General features: G+C 40.7%; 1 protein-coding gene across 4 annotated transcripts in view; it reads left to right on the top strand.

Moving 5' to 3' along the window:
- EP300 (EP300 lysine acetyltransferase) overlaps nt 1-22,253 on the top strand; it is a 65,239-nt gene that overhangs the window by 17,018 nt on the left and 25,968 nt on the right. For 2 of the 4 annotated variants that reach the window (XM_086611032.1, XM_086611034.1), the window contains exons 3-13: nt 8,541-8,717; nt 10,875-11,136; nt 11,908-12,021; nt 12,938-13,171; nt 15,953-16,046; nt 16,379-16,513; nt 16,895-17,012; nt 17,528-17,702; nt 19,740-19,817; nt 20,693-20,802; nt 21,325-21,480. In XM_086611032.1, the coding sequence (XP_086467158.1) occupies nt 8,541-8,717; nt 10,875-11,136; nt 11,908-12,021; nt 12,938-13,171; nt 15,953-16,046; nt 16,379-16,513; nt 16,895-17,012; nt 17,528-17,702; nt 19,740-19,817; nt 20,693-20,802; nt 21,325-21,480 (1,653 nt within the window). Of the gene's footprint in view, nt 1-8,540; nt 8,718-10,874; nt 11,137-11,907; nt 12,022-12,937; nt 13,172-15,952; nt 16,047-16,378; nt 16,514-16,894; nt 17,013-17,527; nt 17,703-19,739; nt 19,818-20,692; nt 20,809-21,324; nt 21,481-22,253 lie in introns of all 4 variants that reach the window. The other 2 variants (XM_086611033.1, XM_086611035.1) reach the window with 2 other exon arrangements.

Here is a 22,253-nt window from a genome sequence, read left to right as displayed (position 1 = left end):
ATTTAAATGTTTCAGTTCACTTTAGGTGGGTATTTTGTGTTTCTTGGCTAATGAGGGGAAAGTTTTTTTCCAAGGTGCTTTGCAATTCCTGAATAGATCTATCTTGGAATGCCTAAAGTCAATTCACTTGGAGGGCTTGGCATGAGAAGTAACATAGTCTATAAATGTATTTGAAACATAAATTAAAATTATGCCGTGCATTAATGATTTTACTAAACTTTAATGTATTAAGTAAAATTATTTTAGTGTCTTGTGAATGTTACTAAATCTGAAGTTTTTTGATCATAGCCGTTTGCTTAAGGTCTGTGTGCTGCTAACATATATATATGTAAAAAAAAATTAATATTTTAGAGAGAGAGAGAGTAATGACTTGATTTTGTGGTCTGGTCACTTCAGATATTTTTGCCTGATAGGAAAGTTGTTGCAAAGCTTGATTGCTACAGTAGAAAAATTGTATGCAGTTTACAGTGGAAAGAAATACGTAACTACTTAGAAATATTCTTGTTCTAGAATTATATAATGTCTCATTTGTTGTTCTTTGGCTGTAAAAAAAAAAAAAAATAATTGATCTTTAGAAAGTTGTGTTCAGAGGTCAAAAATTGATGGTTTGGGTATCTGGGTGAAATGCAACCTCTTAATCCTTACTTACCAGAGCTCAAGTAGGGTTGTGCACTATAATAAGCTCAATTATCTAGGAGAAGTAAAGAAAGGACACAAAATGAACCTTTTGGCTGATGTAGTCCAAAATTAAATTGTCTTCCTCCTTTGCTTAAATTCCAAAATGTGCTATACATCTAACATAAGAACATTTTGTGCTTTTGGAAATATTACGTCTAAATACATGATAACTTATAGGTTTTAGTTCGTAGTCCCAGACTGGTTAAAAAATACTCAGAGTTCTTTAATTGCTGATAAAAAAACCTTGAGACTTCTATTGTAAGTACAGTGGGTATAGCCATCATAAAGGAGTTGAAACTGCTGGATGAGAAAGAACAGTCTGAAATGGAGGCTGAAATTCCAGAATGTCTTCAATTGGTTTGGTTGTTGGCAGGGAGCCTGTGTTTCACTTCGTGCAGTGGAGTTAGCAAAATCTGACAACAGTAATGTCTGACTGTTTTATCTCTCCACCCATCTGCTTTTGTTATTCCCACCTGCAAATCTTCAAAAAGTAGATGAAAACAGAGGACCCTAAGCAGTTGTTTTTAAAAGCCAGTTTTTTTAATTGGTAAATTTAGTACCGCGTTGCTGTTTATGTGGGAGTTTGTGTAATAACTTCCGTAGGTTTCCTTCGTCGCTGCAGAAAATGTGCGTTATCCAGGAGCTGTCCTTCAGTAGGAGGGAAAAAAAATAGACCAGACACTTTGGTTGTGTTCAGCTTCATCATGTTAGCTTGCCAAAGTCTGCCCTTCTAGGTGATGGGAGGGTTGCGTCTGTGAGTTCTCTCTCAGTAACACAGAGAGATGTGTTGTCTGCAATGGCTTGTATGGAGGAATAGCTTAGGCTTCCTGTGATGTTAACTAGTTGGGAGGGAGGATGTTATGCTCTTGTAACAGTAAAGATGAGCTCCAAGTGGCTAGACAGTTTGGAAGGCAATATTGGTTACGTTTCAGGTTTGTTCTGTTGTGCTGTGAGGTTACTGAAGCGCTTTCTTCCTCTCCTCCTGAAACACTGGCTAGCAATAGAGTGGAACGCTTGCTGCTTTACACCTTAGCCGTGTACTTCCCAGCTTTTCTAGATGTGCATGTTACTTTTTAGGACTTGAAATCCCAAATGTCAATGTAAATGATTGATTTGGGGTCACCTGGCATACATAAACTTGTACTGTCGTAATCTGCCACTTACATCCTATGGTCTAATGCTGTAGGTTTATGTATGATGTAAGCAGTCACTGACATACAAAGAAGCAATTCTGTCTGCACGTCATCTCTGTGCCAGTGGCATGACAGGCTGTGTTGAGGAACTAATCCATGCTTGAAACTCGTATGGTCATTTGGGGGGGGGGAAGTAATTTTAATTTTAATTGGTTTTCTGGTCTAGTTTATACTCATCAGTTGGAAAGCTAGTGCTGATAATTAGGGAGGGGACGTACTAAAGGAGTTGATACTGCCAGTCAGAGGAGGGTGTGGACCTTGCTTTTTGGTGACATTACCAGCTTAAAACTGCCTGTGAAAGTCTAGCCTGAAAGGAACTGTTAAAAGTTTGGAGGGGAAAGGAATTGTAACAAGTTTTGCTCTCTTGAATACCTTTTTGTTTTCTATGTGCTTGCTTGTGTGCAAGTTAGGAGGATGACAGACGTGCCTCTTACTCTTAAAATAGAGTTTTGGAAATTGTTTGTAATGCTTTGATTCTTTCAGTGTTGAAGCATATTTCAAGTTTTTTGTTTCACTAGATAGTCTTACAGCTTTGATTAATTTAAAAGTAAACAGATAGCAAATTCAAGCTCTATAATAAGTTAAGAACAAATTTATGTTTCCTGTTTTGAATCCTTCTTCATTTGGAATTATAACTAGTTAAAACCTTTGGTTTGTGGTTCCACTGGGTTTTGTTGAGAGAGCCCAGTTACAGTCTTACTGTCCAGCCTCTTACTGGAGAGGAGGGTATGATGTGTGTAAGCTGGTGTGTGTGTTTGTGATAGCAGTGCTTTTACCACAAAGTGACCAAGCTCACCTGGCCTTTCGGTCATTTAGATTTCATCTCCCACTGATTCAAGAAATGTTCTGTTACTCAATAATGAAATGGATGTGAAGGCAGTTCAGATTAGTAAGAGCATTACTACTACCTGTGCTATGTGAGTATTTCACTTGCATGTGAAATTGCTTGAAATGTTTAGAGTTCCAATAGTAATTCTTTGTCATTTGGCTTGCTGTCTGAGTATATACAGGGTTATCTCCTGTTTTATAATGGATACATTTGATTTTATCAGTTTAACCTCTGTTAAGAGGAATAGATGGCAATATTTTACAAAGACAAATGTAATTCTTCAGAATCTCAGTAACTTCCTTTAAGTAAAACAATAAGAAATTTGGTAATAATAAAGTTCTGTTCAAAGTTGCAAAGAGATTGAAGATGCCACCCTCAAATTGTGAAATTAGATGAAGAAAGTAAAAGCACCTTATGTTCCGTAGTGTTGGCATATTCAGTGTCACATTTTAGGTAGAAGGTTTTAGGTAGAAGGTTCTTGGTTGCCTTATTGTTTTCACTAGCTGTTTGATTCAACAAGTAAATGTATCCATACTGCTTTGACTCTGTGACCAAGCATACCATACAATCAAGTACAGTAATCCATTAAAAGTGTAGTTGTGTGTTGTGGCCCTTTGGGGAACCCAGGTGAAAAAATGGATGATTACTCGCTTTATCCCAGTGTAAGGGAGAAATGTTTGTTTGTGAGGGAGAAATGAAGCAGTCTTAGAGTCTTAAGTTTCTGGGGTGGATAGGAGAGTTTCTTGCACAGATGACAGTGAGATAATGCTAGTGTCTTGCAATAGGTATCTTAAAACATTATGCAGTCAAGTGCAAAGAATAATGATCGATAACAGTCCTTGGAAAGAATGTAGTGGATACTACTTGCAAAATTTTATTGTGAGATTATGCCTGGGTCCAGTAATGCTTGACCAGTCAGTAGAATGGCACTAGAAAGTGATGTACAATAAACTCTTGTTTTTAAAGAGTCAGCAGGAATTTACAAAAACTAACTTTCCTCTTTCTGGAAAGTTAATTAACTTACACTTGTGAACATGTGGATATGGAAAGATACTAGATACCACCAGTATGGTCTTAAGCTAGTGCATGCACTGCAATAACCCTGATAGAGATACATAGTTGATACTGCAAGCGTTGGATTATTTGGAAGAAAGTTATTAAAATGTAATTATTTTTTTTTTTTTACTCCTCCATGCTTATGTTTGCAAATCTTAAAACCAGTCATTGTTCAATAGTATTGCTGATCTAGTTGTCTTTCAAATATTAGACTGTTGGTGAAGCAGTTGTTTTTGTAGAGAAACAGTAGAATATTTGTATTGTCTGTGTGCATAACTATAACAGATATTCCTCCTCAATTTGTACTCTCTGATATCGACAGTAAAACTTGAAGTAGAGTTAGTTACTGGACCTTCTTCTGAAGTGAAGATGCTTGTGTTTCATGGCATTAGAACAAAACTTTGGAGAATTTCCTTCACTTTTGTATTAGTTCTTAGATGGGGGAGTGTGTGAACAGCCCTATCTGATAATGATGATGCTTGTACATGTGAACTGGGATGTTTCCTGAACTCCTGTCATCCATGCCCTTTACATGGTGAGAGGTTCACATCTTCCACCATTCTGGTAATGACAGCCCCCTCTCATTGGAGGCAGGAAAGTCAAGTTGTTTTCCACTGTGTATGTAGAAGGCATAACCATTTGATTTTACCTTTGCTGTCTATTAGCCATGCATCATCATCTTTTGCTATTTTCTGTGTTTCCTCCTCCTCCTCTTCTCCTTTACAGCGATGCGTGTTTCTGTTTGCTCTTCCTTCTGTGCAAGTTCTTGCATATGTGATGAAAGTAAGTTGAGGCTGTGAGGTGAGTAGAGGAAGAAAAACAACAGATGAGTGGATAAGAAGAGAAACGGGAAGAGCAGTGGAAGAAGGTGGTGGCCAGGAAGGAGTGATTAGAGGTTGCACTCGCTGACTTGTAGTTATGATTCAGCCATGTATGTTTTTGCATGGTATTGCAGATGAAACCTTGTACTTGTCTCATGCAGTGGTACAAACACCGCCTTTCTTTGGCTGGTTCTTCTGCACTCGATTGTGTATCTGCCCCTCACTCCCAGTAGATCCTTAATATGACGATGAAATGTATGTCAGTCTTTCTGGTTGCTTCCTGCTGGTAAAAGTAATCCTGTGTAATTTTATCTTCCTTCTGTAGTCATGAGGTCATCTATTTCTTCCTGTTTAATGTGGGGTTTTTTTGTTCATGTTTCTCAACATGTCATGGCAAATGACGTGAGCGTGCTCCGGCTACTTGTGCCAGGGTCGCAGGTTCACAAGGCCACTTTGCACCAGGTGAAGAATCTCCCAAATGACCCTGCTCTTGACTCAGTCTAGAGTTGCATGTGGGTTGTTGGTGTCAGGTTAGTGGACATGTGACAGTGGGACCAGGAGGCGTTGCTGTGAGGTTGAGCTGTGGATCTGGTAGGTGTCAGTCTCTCCTGGACCAAGTGATGGCTACTGATTTGTTCCAGCAGACCTTGAGGCATAGAATCTAGCATGGTTAGGGCTGGAAGGGACCTCAAAGATCCTCTAGTTCCAACCTCCCTGCTATGGACAGGGAAACTCTCCACTACACCAGGCTGCTCAAAGCCTCATCCAACCTGGCCTTGAACACTTACAGGGATGGGGCATCCACAACTTCTCTGGGCAACCTGTTCCAGTGCCTTACCACCCTCAATGTAAAAAATTTCTTCCTTATATTTAATCTAAATGTATCCTCTTTCAGTTTAAAGCCATTGTCCCTTGTATTATGACTATATACCCTTGTAAAAGGTCCCTCTCCAGCTTTCTTATAGGCTCCTTTAGGTACTGGAAGGCTGCTATAAGATCACCCCGGAGGCTTCTCTTCTCCTGGCTGAGCAGCCCCAACTCTCAGCCTGTCTTCATAGCAGAGGTGCTCCAGCCCTCGGATCATCTTTGTGGCCCTCCTCTGGACTTGGTCCAGCAGCTCCATGTCCTTCTTGTGTTGAGCATGTGTTTTTTAGCATCCTTCTTAGGTCTTGCTTGAGTGTGTGGCTTTCAGAGTTTGTTTGGCATACTTGCCCTCCAACCTGGCCTGTGCTTCTCTGGTCTCCTCCTTTGCCTCTCCTGTAGGCTGAGATGAGGAACTGAGGATTACCCCTGTCGGGAGCAGCTGGGCTGAGCTGGGCATGTAGTCTCCTGCCAGGTCCCTGGGTAGACCAGGGTGGAGGAAGTCCCCTCAGTGGGGTGGATGATGGTTCTCAGCCCTAGGGAGAGTGGAGCCCTGTGGTTTTGCCATGGAGCCAGTCTTGTTTGAGGGGACTGGTTTGGCACCCCAAACAATGCCAATGGCTTATGCCTGAGAAAACATCAGAGATCTTTGTACTGGGCCAGCTTGATCAATACATTTGAAAAAGCCAGATGCTTCACGTAAAGGTTTGTGTCCAGCTATGTTGCAGACACAAAGATTGATTGGCATGGTCAAACCTCATCCCTGACTTTCATTAGGAAGCTTCTGTTTTGAGTCATGTAGCAAAGGTGCTTTTTAAAGTCTAGATTTGGATTTCTCCTCTGCAGTCAGGACAGAGCTGGCTCATCAGGCCACAGTTATTCTGAATCCTTTGGTATCAATGTGTGAAGTCCCCACTTGTCTGAGCTGGGCATCTTGATTTCTCTCTGTGACATCAGAGTGTGAAAATGTGCCTTCAGCCTTCAATTCTGAACTGTTTCGTTAGTTTTTTTAAGGCTCTGAGCAGCCTAAGTTGCAGAAGTCATATGGGGGCAATGTTAGTGATGGCCACTGTAGTCTGCTTTAGTGTACTCTCAGGTGTTGGCTAACTTTGGGAGCTATGATTGTTAATGAAAACTTTGCTTAGAAGTTTCTGGTTTTGAGGATGTATCCACTTTCAGACCCTTTCTGGAGCCAAAAGGATCAAGCTGTCTTACAGGAAAACACATCTTGTTTTCTTAAGGAAATTGTTCCCACTATCAGTCCTTCAGTGAGTCTTGAGCCTGTTGGTCAATTTGAGGCAGCAATGGTGATGGAGAAGAGTCCTGAAAGTGTGTTTGCCAACTCCTTGCATTTTTTTTCTCCCTTTCCTTTCTGTTCAAGATGCACATAAGACCTTATTAGTCTTCTGAGGGAGAGGCAGGAAGGCTTTGAGTCTTACCTGTTCTGCTTTTAGCAGCAGCTGCCTCATCGGTCACCATTATGTGTGTTCATGACAAGGCACAGCAGGGGTGGTGCCAAAGGAGAGAGAGGAAAAGAACCTTTTTTAGTTCTGCCTGATCATTGCATAGTTTGTTTATCTGCCATGTGTAGAGATTCCTTTCTTTGCTCTCTAATGAGCTGCTGTATGATCGTGATTATTGCTTGTGTGTGGAGGAGGAGAGCTGTCCTCAAGGGAATTCACTTGTACATATCAGGCGTCTAAAGTGGGAGGTTCTTTAATGAATTTTGTGTTCCTTTTCCTGTAGCTTGGGTTTGATCCTGCTTTATTTTGTAAATGCAGACTGAAGGCTATTATAATAGATTGGCAGATGTTACTACCTGAAAAAGGAAAACGTTTGACTAATTGCAGGTAATCTCCAGATACATAGATTACTTCTCTGTGCAGGTTGGAGAAGCTTGGTAAGGAGCAGAAACAAGGTGTTTCTACTAGGGGAGAATGCTTTGAGAATGTATATAGGAGTGATTGGAAACAAACCTACCAGAGGAGCTTGTATGAACTTTTTTGGATGCACAAAAATGCCCAGACTTGAACCAAAAAGCATCAAGGAGACTGAACATTGTCTAGTCAAATGCTAATGTGAGTTGAAACAATACAGGTCTTTGAAGTATTTTTTGCCTTTATTATTATGAGTTATGGCTCTTTGAGGATTCTGCCTGAGTAATGGTGTGAACTTGGTAATCTTAACAAAGCTCTCCGGTTTTCCTGATCCTCTGTGGCTAGTTGTTTTGGTCCTAGAAGGCCAGATTTCCCTTGAAAAATAGATGGGAATGCAAGGAATGGGGGAAAAAAATGTCAGAGGACAAACAACTTTATTGGCAAGATTGTTCCTAACTGTTCTTTAGGTTCTGGGGCATTTTAAGGCAACAAATATTATATTCTGGTATGCTAAAACTGTTGAATATGCATATAGCTTGTATGAAATATGAATATAATTCTCCTGTGGATGAATGGTTCAATAGGTTTGTTTGCAGAGTTCCTTCCTGCCATCTCCTTTGACCTCTACTACCACTCACTGCAAACAAGTTACTGTGACTGTGTGGTGTGTTACCTATGCCTATGCTGTATTCTTAAATTGAAAACAATCATGTACTGAAAATGCAGATGTGCATTGTTATGGCTGTCTGGAAAGGAGCTGTGGGAATGCTGACAATTCGGTAGGAGATTTTTGGAATAAAGCCTGCTGATATGAATGAAGGTGGTATTTGTCTCCGTTTGGAGTCTGCACAGATACATAGAGCACAAAACTTCTTCCAGACTTGTGAGTTATATAGTTCATGGTACAAATTTGTGATTGGGAAAGCTGAAATGAGAAATCTGTGGAACAAAAACTTTTATAAAGAAATAATCAGGCCGATTCTGACCAGGTTGACCTCAGAGGTTAGTAAGTTGGTTTCGCTGTGTTTATAGGAACTGTCTGGTTGAGGAGTTAATGTCGTGATGGGTAAATACATGCACATAAAGGAGCCGGTAAAGCATTTGGATCAGTATTGCATTGCAGCTGGTTCATGGCTGTGATCATTTTTGCTTCTCTGAAGTATTTGCCTTTTACATTGTGAACTTAAGCTATCTTACTTGAACATCTTACTATTTTAATTCCTAGATGGGAATGATGAGCAATCCCAGCCCTTACGGCCAGCCATATAGTCAGAATACCGGGCAGCAGATTGGAGCCAGTGGACTTGGGCCTCAGATGCAGAATAAAGCTGGACTGCAGAATAGTTTACCACAGTTTCCAATGGACAAGAAGCCAGTTCCTGGGGCAGGAATGCCTAACATGGTAAGTAGAGTGAAAGGTATCTCCAGAAAATGTTACAGTAGACCAAAATGGAGCAATATGCCCTGGTATGGCTGTACTATAAGTTTTTGCAGCTGTCATACCCAGTGTGAATGCGTGCTCTGAATCCACACATAATGCACTTGCTTCAACTCTTAAATAGGCTGATACGAAGGAGAGGGCTGAGTCGTGCTTTCTCTGTTGATAAGCTGCACCTCCACTCTTTGCCCTTCAAACTCTGTTAGCAGAGAAAATTAAATGGAACTCCTTAACTGAAGTGAGCTTTGCTGTCTGTTTGGACATTTCTGCTCTCCTCTCCCATCCTTTCTCTTGTGGTTGGTGTGTTGGGCCCCATCTCCTCAGCATAGCTTTGTCTTGAGGATTGTTTCCCTGCTCGTAGTCACCGATGCTTTTGGGAGACAGAATTATCCCTTCCAAAACAGGTATTACCTATGATAGGGCTTAGCAGCTGCAGTCATGTGTCTGTTCCTGTTCTGAATTACGTGAACGCATGCAACAGTTCTGACGCTGGAGGTTCCCTGGCAGTTGTTGCTGTAGTAGCCCTGTTGCCTCCCCCTTTCTCTCCCCCAACTGTTATTGCTGCGGGACTTAAGGAAACAGCAAGTAAGAGTGGTGGGAAAAGTGGAACTTATAAATGACAAGCCGTAACATTAAGTTCAAGCTAGAGAACCTAACACTGGTGACTGAATGTGTTTGCCTTATTATATTAGAAGCTTGAATTGGTTAGGGGTATGACATGCAACATGTCCTGCCTTTTTTTCCCCGTACACGTGTTGTGTTTTTTTTAATTTGGAAAACAAATTCACATTTCTGAATATAGCTTGTGTTTCTCCCTGCTTCAAATTCTACCCTCTCCACCCCTGGGAAGGTCAGTCTCTTGATCTTACTAACTGTTGCTGGAAAAAAAAAAAACACACCACATTTGGAGGTAAATTTTGTATCTTTGAATTAAAAAGAGCTCAATCCTGTAAGTTTTATTTCATGTTTTTTAAGTTGAGCAGGAAACATTTTAAGTCTAGCAAACCAGTTGGTCCTATGAAGCAAAAAGGAAGCAGCCTAAACTTGCTGTTTGGAACCTCAGCTGTCAAGCTGTGTTCAGTGCAGAGTATATAACTCTTTTGAACTGCTACCCAGCTGAACATAGGAATGAAAAGTGGCTGCTATCTCAGTTGTTTAGAATGACAGGCTGCAAACGAGGCAGTTATGGTCATATTGGAACATACACAAACTCTGAGGAGACTGGGTATTTGATGAAGTCTCGTAGAATGAAAGGTTAATGATGGTATTGAAGAGCTACAGGAGAACTGGGATGTAGGAACGTAGATGGCTGAGCTCTAAAAATCTGGATATCTCCAGACATGTCCTCTAAAATGATCTGTGAAACTGAAGGCTGTTGAACTGAAGTGATTTAAACTACATAGAGTCCCTGAGCCTCTCTTCTTTGCTGAGTACTCCTCGAATGTCACCTGGAAGAAATACGAAAAAATCTGAAGAAATAAATAGAAGTACAGAAGTAGTAGATGTTGCCATACTTGACATTAGTTCTGTGGCATGTATTATCCTGAAGTTGTGCTTCATCTCTAGCATAGGAGATGCTTGTTTTGAATGCTTGTGAGCAAGTTTCCAGATGGAAAAAGGTTCCCAGAACTCCCCCCTTTGTTCTCCTTTTCTAGGAACAAATTGAAGCACCTTGTACGGAAATAGAGGAAAAACTCTGTTCACTCTAAAAGGTGCTTTCTTCTGTTAATGCAAAAATAGCAGATGCAACTTTCTAGCCTCCAAAATGAGGAGGATATTTGAAGTCGATAAGTGCTATTAATGTTTTCTGGTTGGTCTGGCGCTGCAAATTAACCTGTGAGCATGTGCAAAGTTCTGCTGGTCTTTGATAAGACAAGAGCTAGGACTAGGACAATGATATGGGGAAGAAATTGTGGCTGGCAAGAGAATTATTGCCAGGACAGTTGCTAAGGGGTATTTTTAATGAGTCATCCAGAGCTACAGATATGTGGACTATTCCCTTAATCACAGAACGCAGTGGTTGTTTCTCTTTGATTGTTGTTGTTGTCATTGTTTACTTGCTACATGGATTATTCTCAAAAATAGATTTATTTCTGGGAATTTCCTTTCCACCTTCTCCAGGGCCAGCAGCAGGCTCCTCAAGTTCAGCAAGCTGGGATAGGGCCAGCGACTTCTCAAGGAATGGGGTCTGGAGCACCAACAGCAGATCCAGAAAAACGCAAACTCATTCAGCAGCAACTAGTTCTCCTCTTACACGCTCACAAGTGTCAGCGTCGAGAACAAGCCAACGGGGAGGTGCGACAATGCAACCTCCCTCATTGCCGAACCATGAAGAATGTCCTGAACCACATGACACATTGTCAGGCTGGCAAATCTTGCCAGGGTAAGTAGAGGAGTGTTTACATAGTCAGTCAACATTTGCAGGACGAGAAGGGCTCCTAGAAAGAGGTGGAGAACTAGTAGGTGGCTTGGGAAGTAGAATTTTTTTTAACCTCTGTCCATGTAAGAATGGAAATCATAAACAACGTCTGAGCCTTTAAAGTTTAGGCAAGTTAGACGGGACAAGATAGCGCAAAGAGATGAGTTAAGACCTTTCACTTAGCTTTGTAACTCACTGTAAGATCTTTTGGATGCTGCCTTCTGATAAGGGTAGACACAAAACAGGAATCTGCAAGTAGGAGTCCCCCTGTCTCCCTTAAATGGAAGAGACAAATCTCAAGCAATAGTTAGCCAGGAGTGAAGCTGCTACTGACACTGGTGAACTCGTAGTCTATCCTAGTAGCCAAGGAAAACGTATGCTACCTTCTTGTTAGCCTAGGCTCTTATGGGTCATGCCAATTGCTAGCATGTCAATTGCTTGGTACAGTCTGCCTGATGTATATGGTGTTAGCCTTCAAGCTGGGGAGACATAGGCTTGGGTTTATAACATGGAGCTTTTAAGTAAGCTTTAGTTGAGCCAAAACTACTTGAAGAAATCTAGCTGCGTTTTCACGGCTAGTTAGTGCTGAATTATTTCAAGTAATTCTTTACTGACCTATGTTGATAATAGATGTGTGCTCTGAGGGAATTAGTTGCTCCCTGCCCAGTTTGTGTTGGCCATGTGGAGATACTGGCAGTAGTTTGTAAAAGTTTTTCATTCCCCTCCCTTTCTCAGTGGCACATTGCGCGTCTTCCCGACAAATCATCTCACACTGGAAGAATTGTACGAGACATGACTGTCCTGTATGTTTGCCTCTCAAAAATGCTGGGGACAAAAGAAATCAACAATGTAAGTCTACTGAGAAATTCTGTGTATTGGATAAACCATAAAATGCATGTTGGGAGTTAAACTTTCTTGCATCCAGGTGATAGTCGTGATGCTCTTGAACCTGGGAACATTTAATATGATTTTCCTCTTGCTTTAGAGTTGCACAGTATTTTTCTGTCTCTGATAGCTAGTGTTTGTGGAAGCTTCCTAACTTTATTGGATTTTTCTAGCAGGAGAGTGGTAAGGGTGAAAAAGTCAAAGCTCTCTCAACCAAATGGTTGGCTTTTCACTACCACCTCTTCCAGCTCGCCAGGTTCTGGAGGCAGATGTGTACATACACAGAGGGTTGTGTCATTTCAGCCCTAATGATACCTGGTTCTGTCTTCATCTTTTGTTTGCGTTGAGTGTCGCTTCCTTTCTCTTTGGATCCTCTTGGTCTTCATGCCAAAATCTTTGGCAAGTTTTTTGTCATTGTGTTACCTGTATGTTTTTTTTCTCCTTTCTTAATGTTACTTTGGCTCTTCTTGTGACTAAGGTGAGCTGAGATACTGCTTGTTTTAAGAAATTTTGTTTTTTTAAAAAAAAGCGTTACTATGACTGCTAAAGAGCTGTATGTACCCTTCTGCCTTTAGCCTCCATGACATGGTGTGCCTTGGTTTTAAGTTTGAAGCAAACAGATGTTTCTTAAATACTTTGAGTGGGATTTCCTCTCACAGTTCAAGGGGAAAACAGCATGTTGTTGAAATGGCTGGTTGAGTCAAAACTTGTCTCCGTTTCATGGCAGATTTTCCAGACCTGACCTCTTCTCTGTATGCTCCTAGAAGGAGATATTTTAGTTCCAAACAGCCAGTGCACTCTTTATGTTCTTTCTCTGTTTTCGTGGACCGCTTTGGTTACCTCCTGCTGTCTTTATGAACTTATGGTATGTCTCTTCCAGCGCTGCTGGGCGGAGCTGCAGTAGGACTTACAAATACTGGCTCCGTGGGTGTGGGGCAGCAGGCAACACCCAGCATAAACACTACCAGTCAGATAGACCCCAGCTCCATTGAGAGAGCCTACGCAGCCCTTGGACTGACCTATCAAGGGAACCAGATGCAGACGCAGCCCCAGGCTCAAGTGAAGAATCAACAAGGACAGTCACCCCAGGGTCTGCGGCCTATGAATCCTATGAGTAAGTTTGTCTGTTAGTGTTAAAATACAAACTACAGGTAACTTTCCCATGCTACATCTAATGCAAATTTTCTTAACCAGGTAGCTTAATACTGCTAATTAACTTGGAAAAAGTATGGCTTTGCAATATTTTAGGCTTGAGGTAGCAAGCTACTCAGCGTAACAGGAACATTAGAGGGCCCAGATGCTTTCTCTTGGAAACAAAGTTCTCTGGGAAAAGTATTTTCTTTGGAAATTTTTTTTTGAGAACCAATTTTCCAAAGCAATTTATTTAATGTTGTTTTTTAGCTTTATAATTGTACTTTAATGCAAGTTTTGGGCTTTTTGGGAGTCTTTAATTGGAAGTGCATGCATTGACATGCCTGTATTCAAGTGTACTTCCTTGTCGCTCATCCTGTAGCATTTTACAGTTATATCTCAGATATGTAATGTTTGTTTTAAAAATAAAAAGTAGCAAATAACAGACTTTCTCTCTGAATCTTGTCACGTGGACTCACGTAACTGTGAATTGTCCGAGTGGCTTATTGTGAAATCACAGAAGACTACATAAGGATTTTAATTTGAAGTGCAGTTAATTCTAACCTGGCTATCGCTGGTGTCAAATGAAGTAACCTTTAACCATCAAATCTGACTTTGGTAGTTTGAGATTATATCACAGGAATTTTTCTCATCCCTCTCTGGATGAGGCTTTGAGCACCCTGATCTAGTGGAAGGTGTCCCTGTCCATGGCATAGGGGTTGGGTCTAGGTGATCTTTTAGGTCCCTTCCAACCCAAATCATTCTATGATTCTTTGCTTGAGTTGCTTAAGTAGAGGTGTTGTATTGTGGTTTTTTTTTTAATAGAAAAGAGGAAAGATGAGCTTGTAGAGATTTATCACAGGCTTGTATGGGATTGCAGTGATCCTGCCTATATATGCCTCATGGCAAGCTTGCATACGAAACGAGTGCTGTGTATGCACAGGAGTGCCATGGGGAAGAACTTGAGAGATTGCAGAGGAAAGTAGCAGTTGGTTGTTGGCTGCAGCTTGATGCGGTGTTTCTGCACCAAAGGAAATGCTACTCCTGACTTAGGAAAAGTCTGTTGGATAGAGTAGACTTGTTAACGAGACGACTGGTCCTCATAGGTTGCATATAGCTTGTATACTGCTAAAACTTTGCCTTCCAGTGTGTAAAGTGTTTTTTAAAAAAGGAGAGGAGAGGTCCTGAGAGCTTAGTCTTAAAACAATTAGGTTAAGACAATATGGTTTTCTACTGTGTGTTAGAGTATTTTGCAAATAGATGAATTTCTAGAAGCTCCAAAATATTATAGTGAGGGCCTTGAAAGGAATGTCACTCATTTTTCCGAAGCAAAATGATTCTCTGTGGGGTGTTTTGTTTTGTTTTGGGTTTTCTTGGGGTTTTTTGTTTGGTTGTGGGTTTTTTTTTATTTATTTATAGACTCAGAGTTTGGCCTGTGCATTCTTATTGGACACTTCCTGTAGCACTGATAATAAAATCCAATGAGATGGGATTGACAAGCATTTGGAGAGTGAAGAACTGAAGCTTAATGTAAAAAGGACAAGCACAGAGATTGTAGAGTTTTGACTCTTGTTTCATTATTAGAAACAGATGGGTGACTAAGGAAGGAGTTAGAACAGGTGAGATAGGAATTAATAGGTCATGGCCTATGTGACAGCAGGTCTAGTTTAGAAGAAACATCAGGATTTGGAGAGGACTGTGATGTGAAGAGATGCAGTCCTGAGTAGATCAAACAAATGGTTGGTTTCGGCAGTTGGAAACAGGGAGTTAAGGCAAAGTTTGACAGTTGTCTTCTATACCAGCTTGCTCTCAGATGGCAAAGTGAATTTGGGAAGGAGAAGAAAGTCACTAAGGGAGGGGAAGCTGGAGGCAGCTTTATGAAAAGACTGTTAAACACTTGATTGTGATGTTAGAGGTATGTATTAGGCTTGATATACTTAATTTCAGTGGATTTCTCTTGTACACAGTGTCTATTTTGCTCAAAATAAAGATTCTGTAGGATTCAGATGTCCTAAATATATGTGAAGCTTGGTAATGGTTTTCATGCTGCTCTCAACTTCACAAAGTGATCTGTTCAGAAACTCCAGACAGAAAAATGCTGCGCTCTTTTTTGCTACTTGAGTCTTAACTGTAATGTGTGAAGAAAATAGGCATTTTTTTAATGGTGATTTGAGATCTGCTGTGATTCAGAAAAGCAGATTTTGGTACGTGACAAATTACTAGAGGTTTTTCCTGCAAAGGATTGTCAGATTTTCCTTTGTAGTACAAACATTGGAGTTAGTTGTAAGATCGTTAAGTATGGAGTGGGTGAGAGGGGACTTTGTCAGATGTAGGTGGTAGCTGATGTTTTAAGTTTTTGAAGCCTTTGTGAATATAATCCTAAGTCCTTGAATGACAAAAAAAACCTGACCACTTATGAACAACAAAAAAAACCCAGAAATTATTGGTAATGCTGAATCTTTAGATAGGGAGTCACAGAAAAGGACTCTGGTACATAATGTTTGTAGCAAATTGAAATGGCTTGTTGAGACGTTCAGAAAGATATGCAGAGGAGTAATGAGGTGTGATTGGAGGTCACCAGTATTGTGCCTGAGACTTTTTCTGAGTTTGTAAAACGAAGAGGGTAAAGAGCAATAAGTAATTAAACTCTCTTCACAAAAGTCAAAGTACTTGAAAGTCTAGACCCTTGTTATTGCGAGCAGTTACTGATTTTGCACAGTAAATGGGCTGTTTGTTTAAGAATATTTACTCATCTGTTTTCTAGGTGCAAATCCAATGGGAGTGAATGGAGGAGTAGGGGTTCAAACCCCTAATCTGCTGCCTGACTCAATGTTACATTCAACCATGAATTCTCAAAAGTAAGTTGAATTATTCTTTGCACCCCAGTGATTTTGTTTTGATCTCATGGCACTTCTTGCATAAACAGTGGTGTAAATGCCATTGATGCCTCTCTCTCCCTTTGGATTTTGTAGCTTTTGTTGCAGTTTTCCAAATCCTTGGGTAGAACAGCATGTACTCTTTCATGGCGTTGTTTTGGTGTCTGTGCAGCTATTCCTGCAGAGTTTGTCCATTGATTAGGGAATGGCTGAACTAGCACTTTGTCCTAACATTATTCTAAAAGAGGCCGTGACTGTAAGATGACTAAGCTTGGGCTAGACTTATGCCCTCAATTCTTGCTCTGTTTTTGAAGCCCCATGATGAGTGAAAGTGCCAGCGTTGCCAGTTTGGGAGCCATGCCAACAGCTCAACCATCCAATACTGGAATTCGAAAGCAGTGGCATGAAGACATTACTCAGGACCTCCGAAACCATCTTGTTCATAAATTGTGAGTAGCTAATATCAAAACAATCTACTATTGGGTGAGTTGTTGCCTCTGAGGTGTATGTGTAGGGCAGGAGGAAGCCCAGCTTCCAAAACAAGGGAGACAGGGAGTGAGTTTTGTCAGGGTCTGTGAGAAGGGAAAGCAGAAGCCTGAAAGATGGAGCTGCATCTGCTAGTTTGGAGCTGTTGTATTGAAAGTGTCCCACTCTGTACTCAAGCCATCAACACAGGGACAGTATCTCTGAGGAGCAGTAGCAGTGCCTTAGTCTGTTGGAAGATTTGCATGCTGCTTTGTGTCTAGATCACTGGGGTTAGTGCTGATGTCCTCGTCTGGGGTTATTCTAATCACTCACATGTTTGGTTTTTTTTTCCTCGCTCCCTGCAGAGTCCAAGCCATATTTCCTACTCCTGACCCAGCAGCACTGAAGGATCGGCGAATGGAGAATCTGGTGGCGTATGCTCGGAAAGTGGAAGGGGATATGTATGAATCGGCAAACAGCAGGGTGAGATGCCATCCTCTGTTGTCCAGTTGTGTGTGTGTCTGCCTTGATCATGTAGTGATAAAGGAGGAAGAGGAGTGAAAGCGCAGATGAGAGTACCAGGCTGAGGAAGTAGATGTTCAGGGGCTGCTGGATGAGGCCTAGGAACCAGCCAGCTGCAGGGTTGTGCCTGGGTGTGCTGGCAGTTAGGGTGGTGCCTGCCAGGGTGTGCTATGCCTAAGACTTCTTGGGGTTCCCTGAAGGCAGCATGGAGCTCTTCAGTGTGTTTCTCCCAAAGGAAGTGTTGGACACGAGATGAAAAACTTACAGTGTTAGCCTAAGGATTGCCAGCAGTGCCCTGAGCAGTGCCCCTTTTTACCCTCCTATCTGCCTGGCAGCCTCTGCAAAGGGAGAGCCACCCCCACCCAAGCAGAAATGTGTGTGTGGAATGTGTTTTCCAAGCTTGGATCACTAGGACCTGTTGCCTTTCCTTCATGTGTGTGTCATGATCTTTCCTGACTTGTATTGCTCCCCAACAGGCAGAGTACTATCACCTGCTAGCGGAGAAGATCTATAAGATTCAGAAAGAGTTGGAGGAGAAACGAAGAACCCGGCTACAGAAGCAAAACATGATCCCAAGTGCTCCAGGCATGCCACAGGCTCCCATGAATCAAGGCCCCAACATGGGACAGCCCCAGCCAGGGATGTCTGCAAGTAAGAACAGTTGGGTTACTGACTACTGAGTGCAGGGGAATCTCGTACTGTCATTTTGGTAGGCTTGTGACCATTTTGCCCTTCTCGTTTCACAGGTACCTTGCTGGCTTAAAGTTAAGCAACTTTCTCCTTTTTGTTCAGAAGTACTTGCAAAATCTTTGCCTTACCTTATGTGTTAATTAATGATGGTAGATTATCTAAAAGCATTTAGTCTTCTGAACAAACTGCAATATTGTAAACCTTTACGCTTACTTTGAAGGTGGATAGAGTGAAGATTAAGTTGCATTCTTAACGTTGTAGAACTTCAGTCTCATTAGAATCACTTGTAGAATTTATTTAAAGGTAACTTCAGTTACTATAAGAGAAGTATTTTCGTAGTATTTAGTTGTGTTCAAAATGATCATCAGTATTACTATTGTTGCTAAACAGAGAGTATGATGATTGGAGTGCTTAGGTGTTTATGCCTTTGAAAGTTTAGATAGTGCTTGTTCTATGCCACATGGGGTTTTTTCAGACAAATGGCCTTTCCAGCGTGCGATGAAAACCAGATTTCATGTTTTCCCCATGCAGCTGTCTTGCTAAACAGATTAGTATTACTATTAGATTCCTGGCTAACCATGCATTTGTATATTGGAATAAAATTGGAGAGAAGTTAGTTATCAAAACTATCATACTGCTGAAGTGTGTAATGTCTCTTTACAACATTAGGAAGGGATGAGATGCTGTAGACTGTCAGGTATCTAGTGTATTTTTATTTGGGTAACAGGTACAAACAGGTAATGCTAGTTATTGTGGATGATATTTTTAGTTAGAAAGTGGAGAAAGGCTTCTGCTGACATTGTAATCTTGTATTTCTTGGCAAGTCCTGTAAATAATTGAAATACAGTATTTTAAACTGGACTTTTCTAAATAGAATTGCATCCCTTATTGATTTAAGTGTAAAAAAGAACTAATATTTTTTTAACTGTTTGAGCCAAAATCTGCTTTAAGATTTTTTTGGTCTGTGATTCTGGACTGACAGCTCTGGAGTTTTTCTTAAAACGAAGTGCAATAGCTCTGCAAGTGTACTTTCTAGAGCAATCACCACACCACCTGTGTCTCTCTCCTTAGAGCTTCCCTCTCAGAAGAGAAGGATTTTCCCCTTCGTTTGTTCAGTCCTGCATGTTCTTAGATGCTTCACAGTTAAGAATTGAGTTCTTAAAGGCACTTCATGGGAACAGATGTATAGCTGTCAATGGTGCTCCAATAAATTGTGTAAGAAGATAGGGTCAAAATTTGAGTTAGTCAACTGAGGAGATGAAAAACTTTGTTGTTTTTTTTTCCTAGCACTGCAGAAAGATCCAGTAGCTCCAGGCATATACTACAAGAATCTTAATCAGAGTTCTTTTGTTCTTTTTCTCCTGCTTAAATTTGAATGTATCTTGGTAAATCCAGTTCTAGGTCTTTATATGCTTGAAATCAGAACAGGATTTACTGAGATGCATTAGCAGGATCCAAGAAAGATTCTTAAAAGTTGATGCTATGACTTCATTTGCTATAACTTTTGTATAGTTGATCTTCAGCAGTAGATGTGACAGTTTCGGTTGTTTATCGTGTACTCCAGTAATTCTCACACTTCAGAGCTTTGATAAATACCTGTTGAACCATATAGTTTTCATAGCGTTTTAAATCTAGAGATGCAGTAACACTGTAGAGCAGTCTGTAGAAGTTCTTGTGGTCTGAAATGTTCGTGAGCTACTGAGCTTGTCGTGCATCAATAATGTACTTCAAATTTGTCCTCAATTTCTGAAAGCTGACTCTTAAGTCTGAGGATATTCTGTCAATGGGACATACTCATATTTTGAAGGAAGTTTCTGATTTTCCCTCACGCTTTCAGGACTCTTCAAGAATGTTTATAGAGTTATTAGACTGTGTCCGTACATGTTTGTTTTCCTTTTACACATGAGTTTTAGTGCATAATTCTCACTGAAATGCTTGATGGCTAAAACTTGGTGGTCTTCTAAATGCCGTCATCTTATTCCAATATCTTTTTTCCAGATGGTCCTCTTCCTGACCCAACCCTGATACGTGCTAATGTGCCAAACCAGATGATGAATCGCATGCAGGCACAGACAGGTAAATATTTGAAGAGAATTCGCTACTGTGATTTTGAAGGAGTCTTGGAATTGGGCTGCTCTTGCTGAAGTGTCATAGCTCTTGTTTCACCTGCAGTTTTCCCATTGCTTAAGAAAATAGCTATCTATGTTGTATAATGCTTACACAACTATATACAATATAGTTATGTATTTATATAAACATGTATATCTCTAATAGCATTTTGTGATGTTTTGAATTTGAGGGCTGCATGTTAGCTACTTGCTTTGTTAAATAAAGAACTTGGTGCTTTTGGAATTTATGATCGTGTGAACATAGGGTGGTGGGGTCAATCAAACATGGTGGACCTAGCCAGTTTAGATGAGGACATGTTGGTGGCAGAGGGAAGATGGTGAGAAGTATTGCTCAGAAGGAAGGGGCAAAACCTTTGTTACACATTCAAGAAGTATTGTAGCCAACCTGCAAAGTACTTAAGGAAGCGAAGATACAGTTAGGGATTCAATAAGTGAATTTCCAATATGCAACAGAAAGTTGCATTATCTTAAAGTTGATCTTCAGCAGTAGATGTGACACTTCTGGTTATTTATCATGTACTCCAGTAGTTCTCAAACTTCAGAGCTTTGATGACAGTTAGTAGAAACAAGTCTTTTGGGGTAGAAATACTAGTCTGCATTCCAAAGGAGTATGGTAGCTTGGACACTTTATATTTAAAATTGTTCCATGTACCTGGCTGATAGAAAGAAATACTTGCTTTCTAGTATTGCATGCTTGAAAACTGGTTGCTAGAAAATTAAATTAGGAAGAAACTGACAGCGTTTCTTCTCCAAATGTTGAATGGTGCCCAAAGGAGAATTCAGACCTTTGCTTATAAAGTGTTTTTTGGCACAAACGCACAGGAATGAATCAGTTTGGCCAGATGAACATGCAGCTGTCACCGATGGGACCCCGGCAAACTCCTCCTCTTCAGCACCCTGGACAGCTAAGCCAGGCCGGGGCCATGAACCAGGTCAGTGTGAGCTTTGTCCAGATGTTGAGCTTGCTGGTTTGCTTCTGTTGGCTGTGACTTCCTTAAAATAAATAGAAGAAAGAAATTAAAGAAATCAAGCATTATTTCTTCAATCTGTTGACCCTTTGGTTCCTCTTTTGCATCCCCACTGAAAGATTTGTCTGGTCTATGGTAAGCCTTTAGGTCTTGGTGGTAAAAATTGCCTAAAAATTAAGTTTAAGTGGCTTTTTGTGCTGTTGTGTCCTTAAAAGAAGGAAAAAAGGTAAATGTTGAATCAGAGTCCCAAAAATGTTGAGTCAAGAGTCCAAATCTGAAATCAATATCCTTTTCTTTAGCTTATCATTGTGATTTCTAGTGTGGGTTGTTTTTTTTTTTTTTGAGAGGAGCTATAGCAGACTTTCCGTGTCGTATCCTACAGATAGGTGGCAAGCATCAATTTCTGCAACAAGATAAATGTTTTTTGTACGATGTTATGGAAGTGTACATGCATTGTGTGAAATGAGTTCTTTCCTTTTCCAACAGATGGGATTTCCTTCACGTATGCAGCAGCCGGGAGTTGGCCAGCCTTCTGGTCAGAATCAGTTTCTACAACAGACTCAGTTCCCTGCTTCTTCCCCGGGAATGAACACAGCAAACATGCCTATGACTCAGCCTGGCAATCAGACACCAGTTTCTCAAGTAAGTTTCTGATTTCTGGAAGTGGTGTCAGTGGTCTCTGTCATATATTGGTTTTGTTGTTCATTTAGTAGTAATGGAGAAGAACTTGTTTTCTCAAGATGCTTTTGAAATTAGTTAGCTGAATTCTTTTATTGAGACTCTGCGTTTTCCACATGTAGCACTGGGAATGGCAAGGATGAAACATTTGTTAGCTTATTCTCAGGCTGAAGTTTAAGTGTGACAGAAATTTTTTTAAGCTTGGTTTTATGGTGCAAAGAAGAAATTGTTACTCAGTGTGCAGTAGTTGAGAATTTCTTGCTTAACAATGAGGCAGCAGAGCCTCAGAAATTAAGAGATCATGGAAGAATAAGTCATAAAAAGGCATGTCTATCCAGGACCAATATGTGTTGCTGGCTTTGGGGGATAGGAGGGTTGTCATTACTAAAGATCTGAACTTAGCCTAGCAGTTTCCTTTCTGTCCTTTCCCTCTCCCTTTTCAGCAAGAACCTTTCAGGCCAGGAAGAAGTAGGGAACGTCAGTTTGCTTCTCGTTGATGCTTCTTCCTAGTTTGCAGGCAAGATTATTGTGGAGTGACAGCTTTTTTTCCTTGACTCAATACAATTTTTTTGTAATCTTGTGATGGTACAGTTACAACTGTACTTACTTCTGATAATAAATTCAGTTTCTAGTCTTGGGGGTGGGGGAATGGGCACACTAAGTGTATTTGAATGCAATTTTCCACTGTGGTGCATTGTGCCATATTCAAGATGTACAAATCTGCAGTTTTAGAAAGA

The sequence above is a fragment of the Tauraco erythrolophus genome, chromosome 4 (assembly GCF_009769465.1).
Source record: "Tauraco erythrolophus isolate bTauEry1 chromosome 4, bTauEry1.pri, whole genome shotgun sequence".
Taxonomy (NCBI): Eukaryota; Metazoa; Chordata; class Aves; order Musophagiformes; family Musophagidae; genus Tauraco; species Tauraco erythrolophus.
This window is presented reverse-complemented; position numbering and strand designations above follow the sequence as displayed.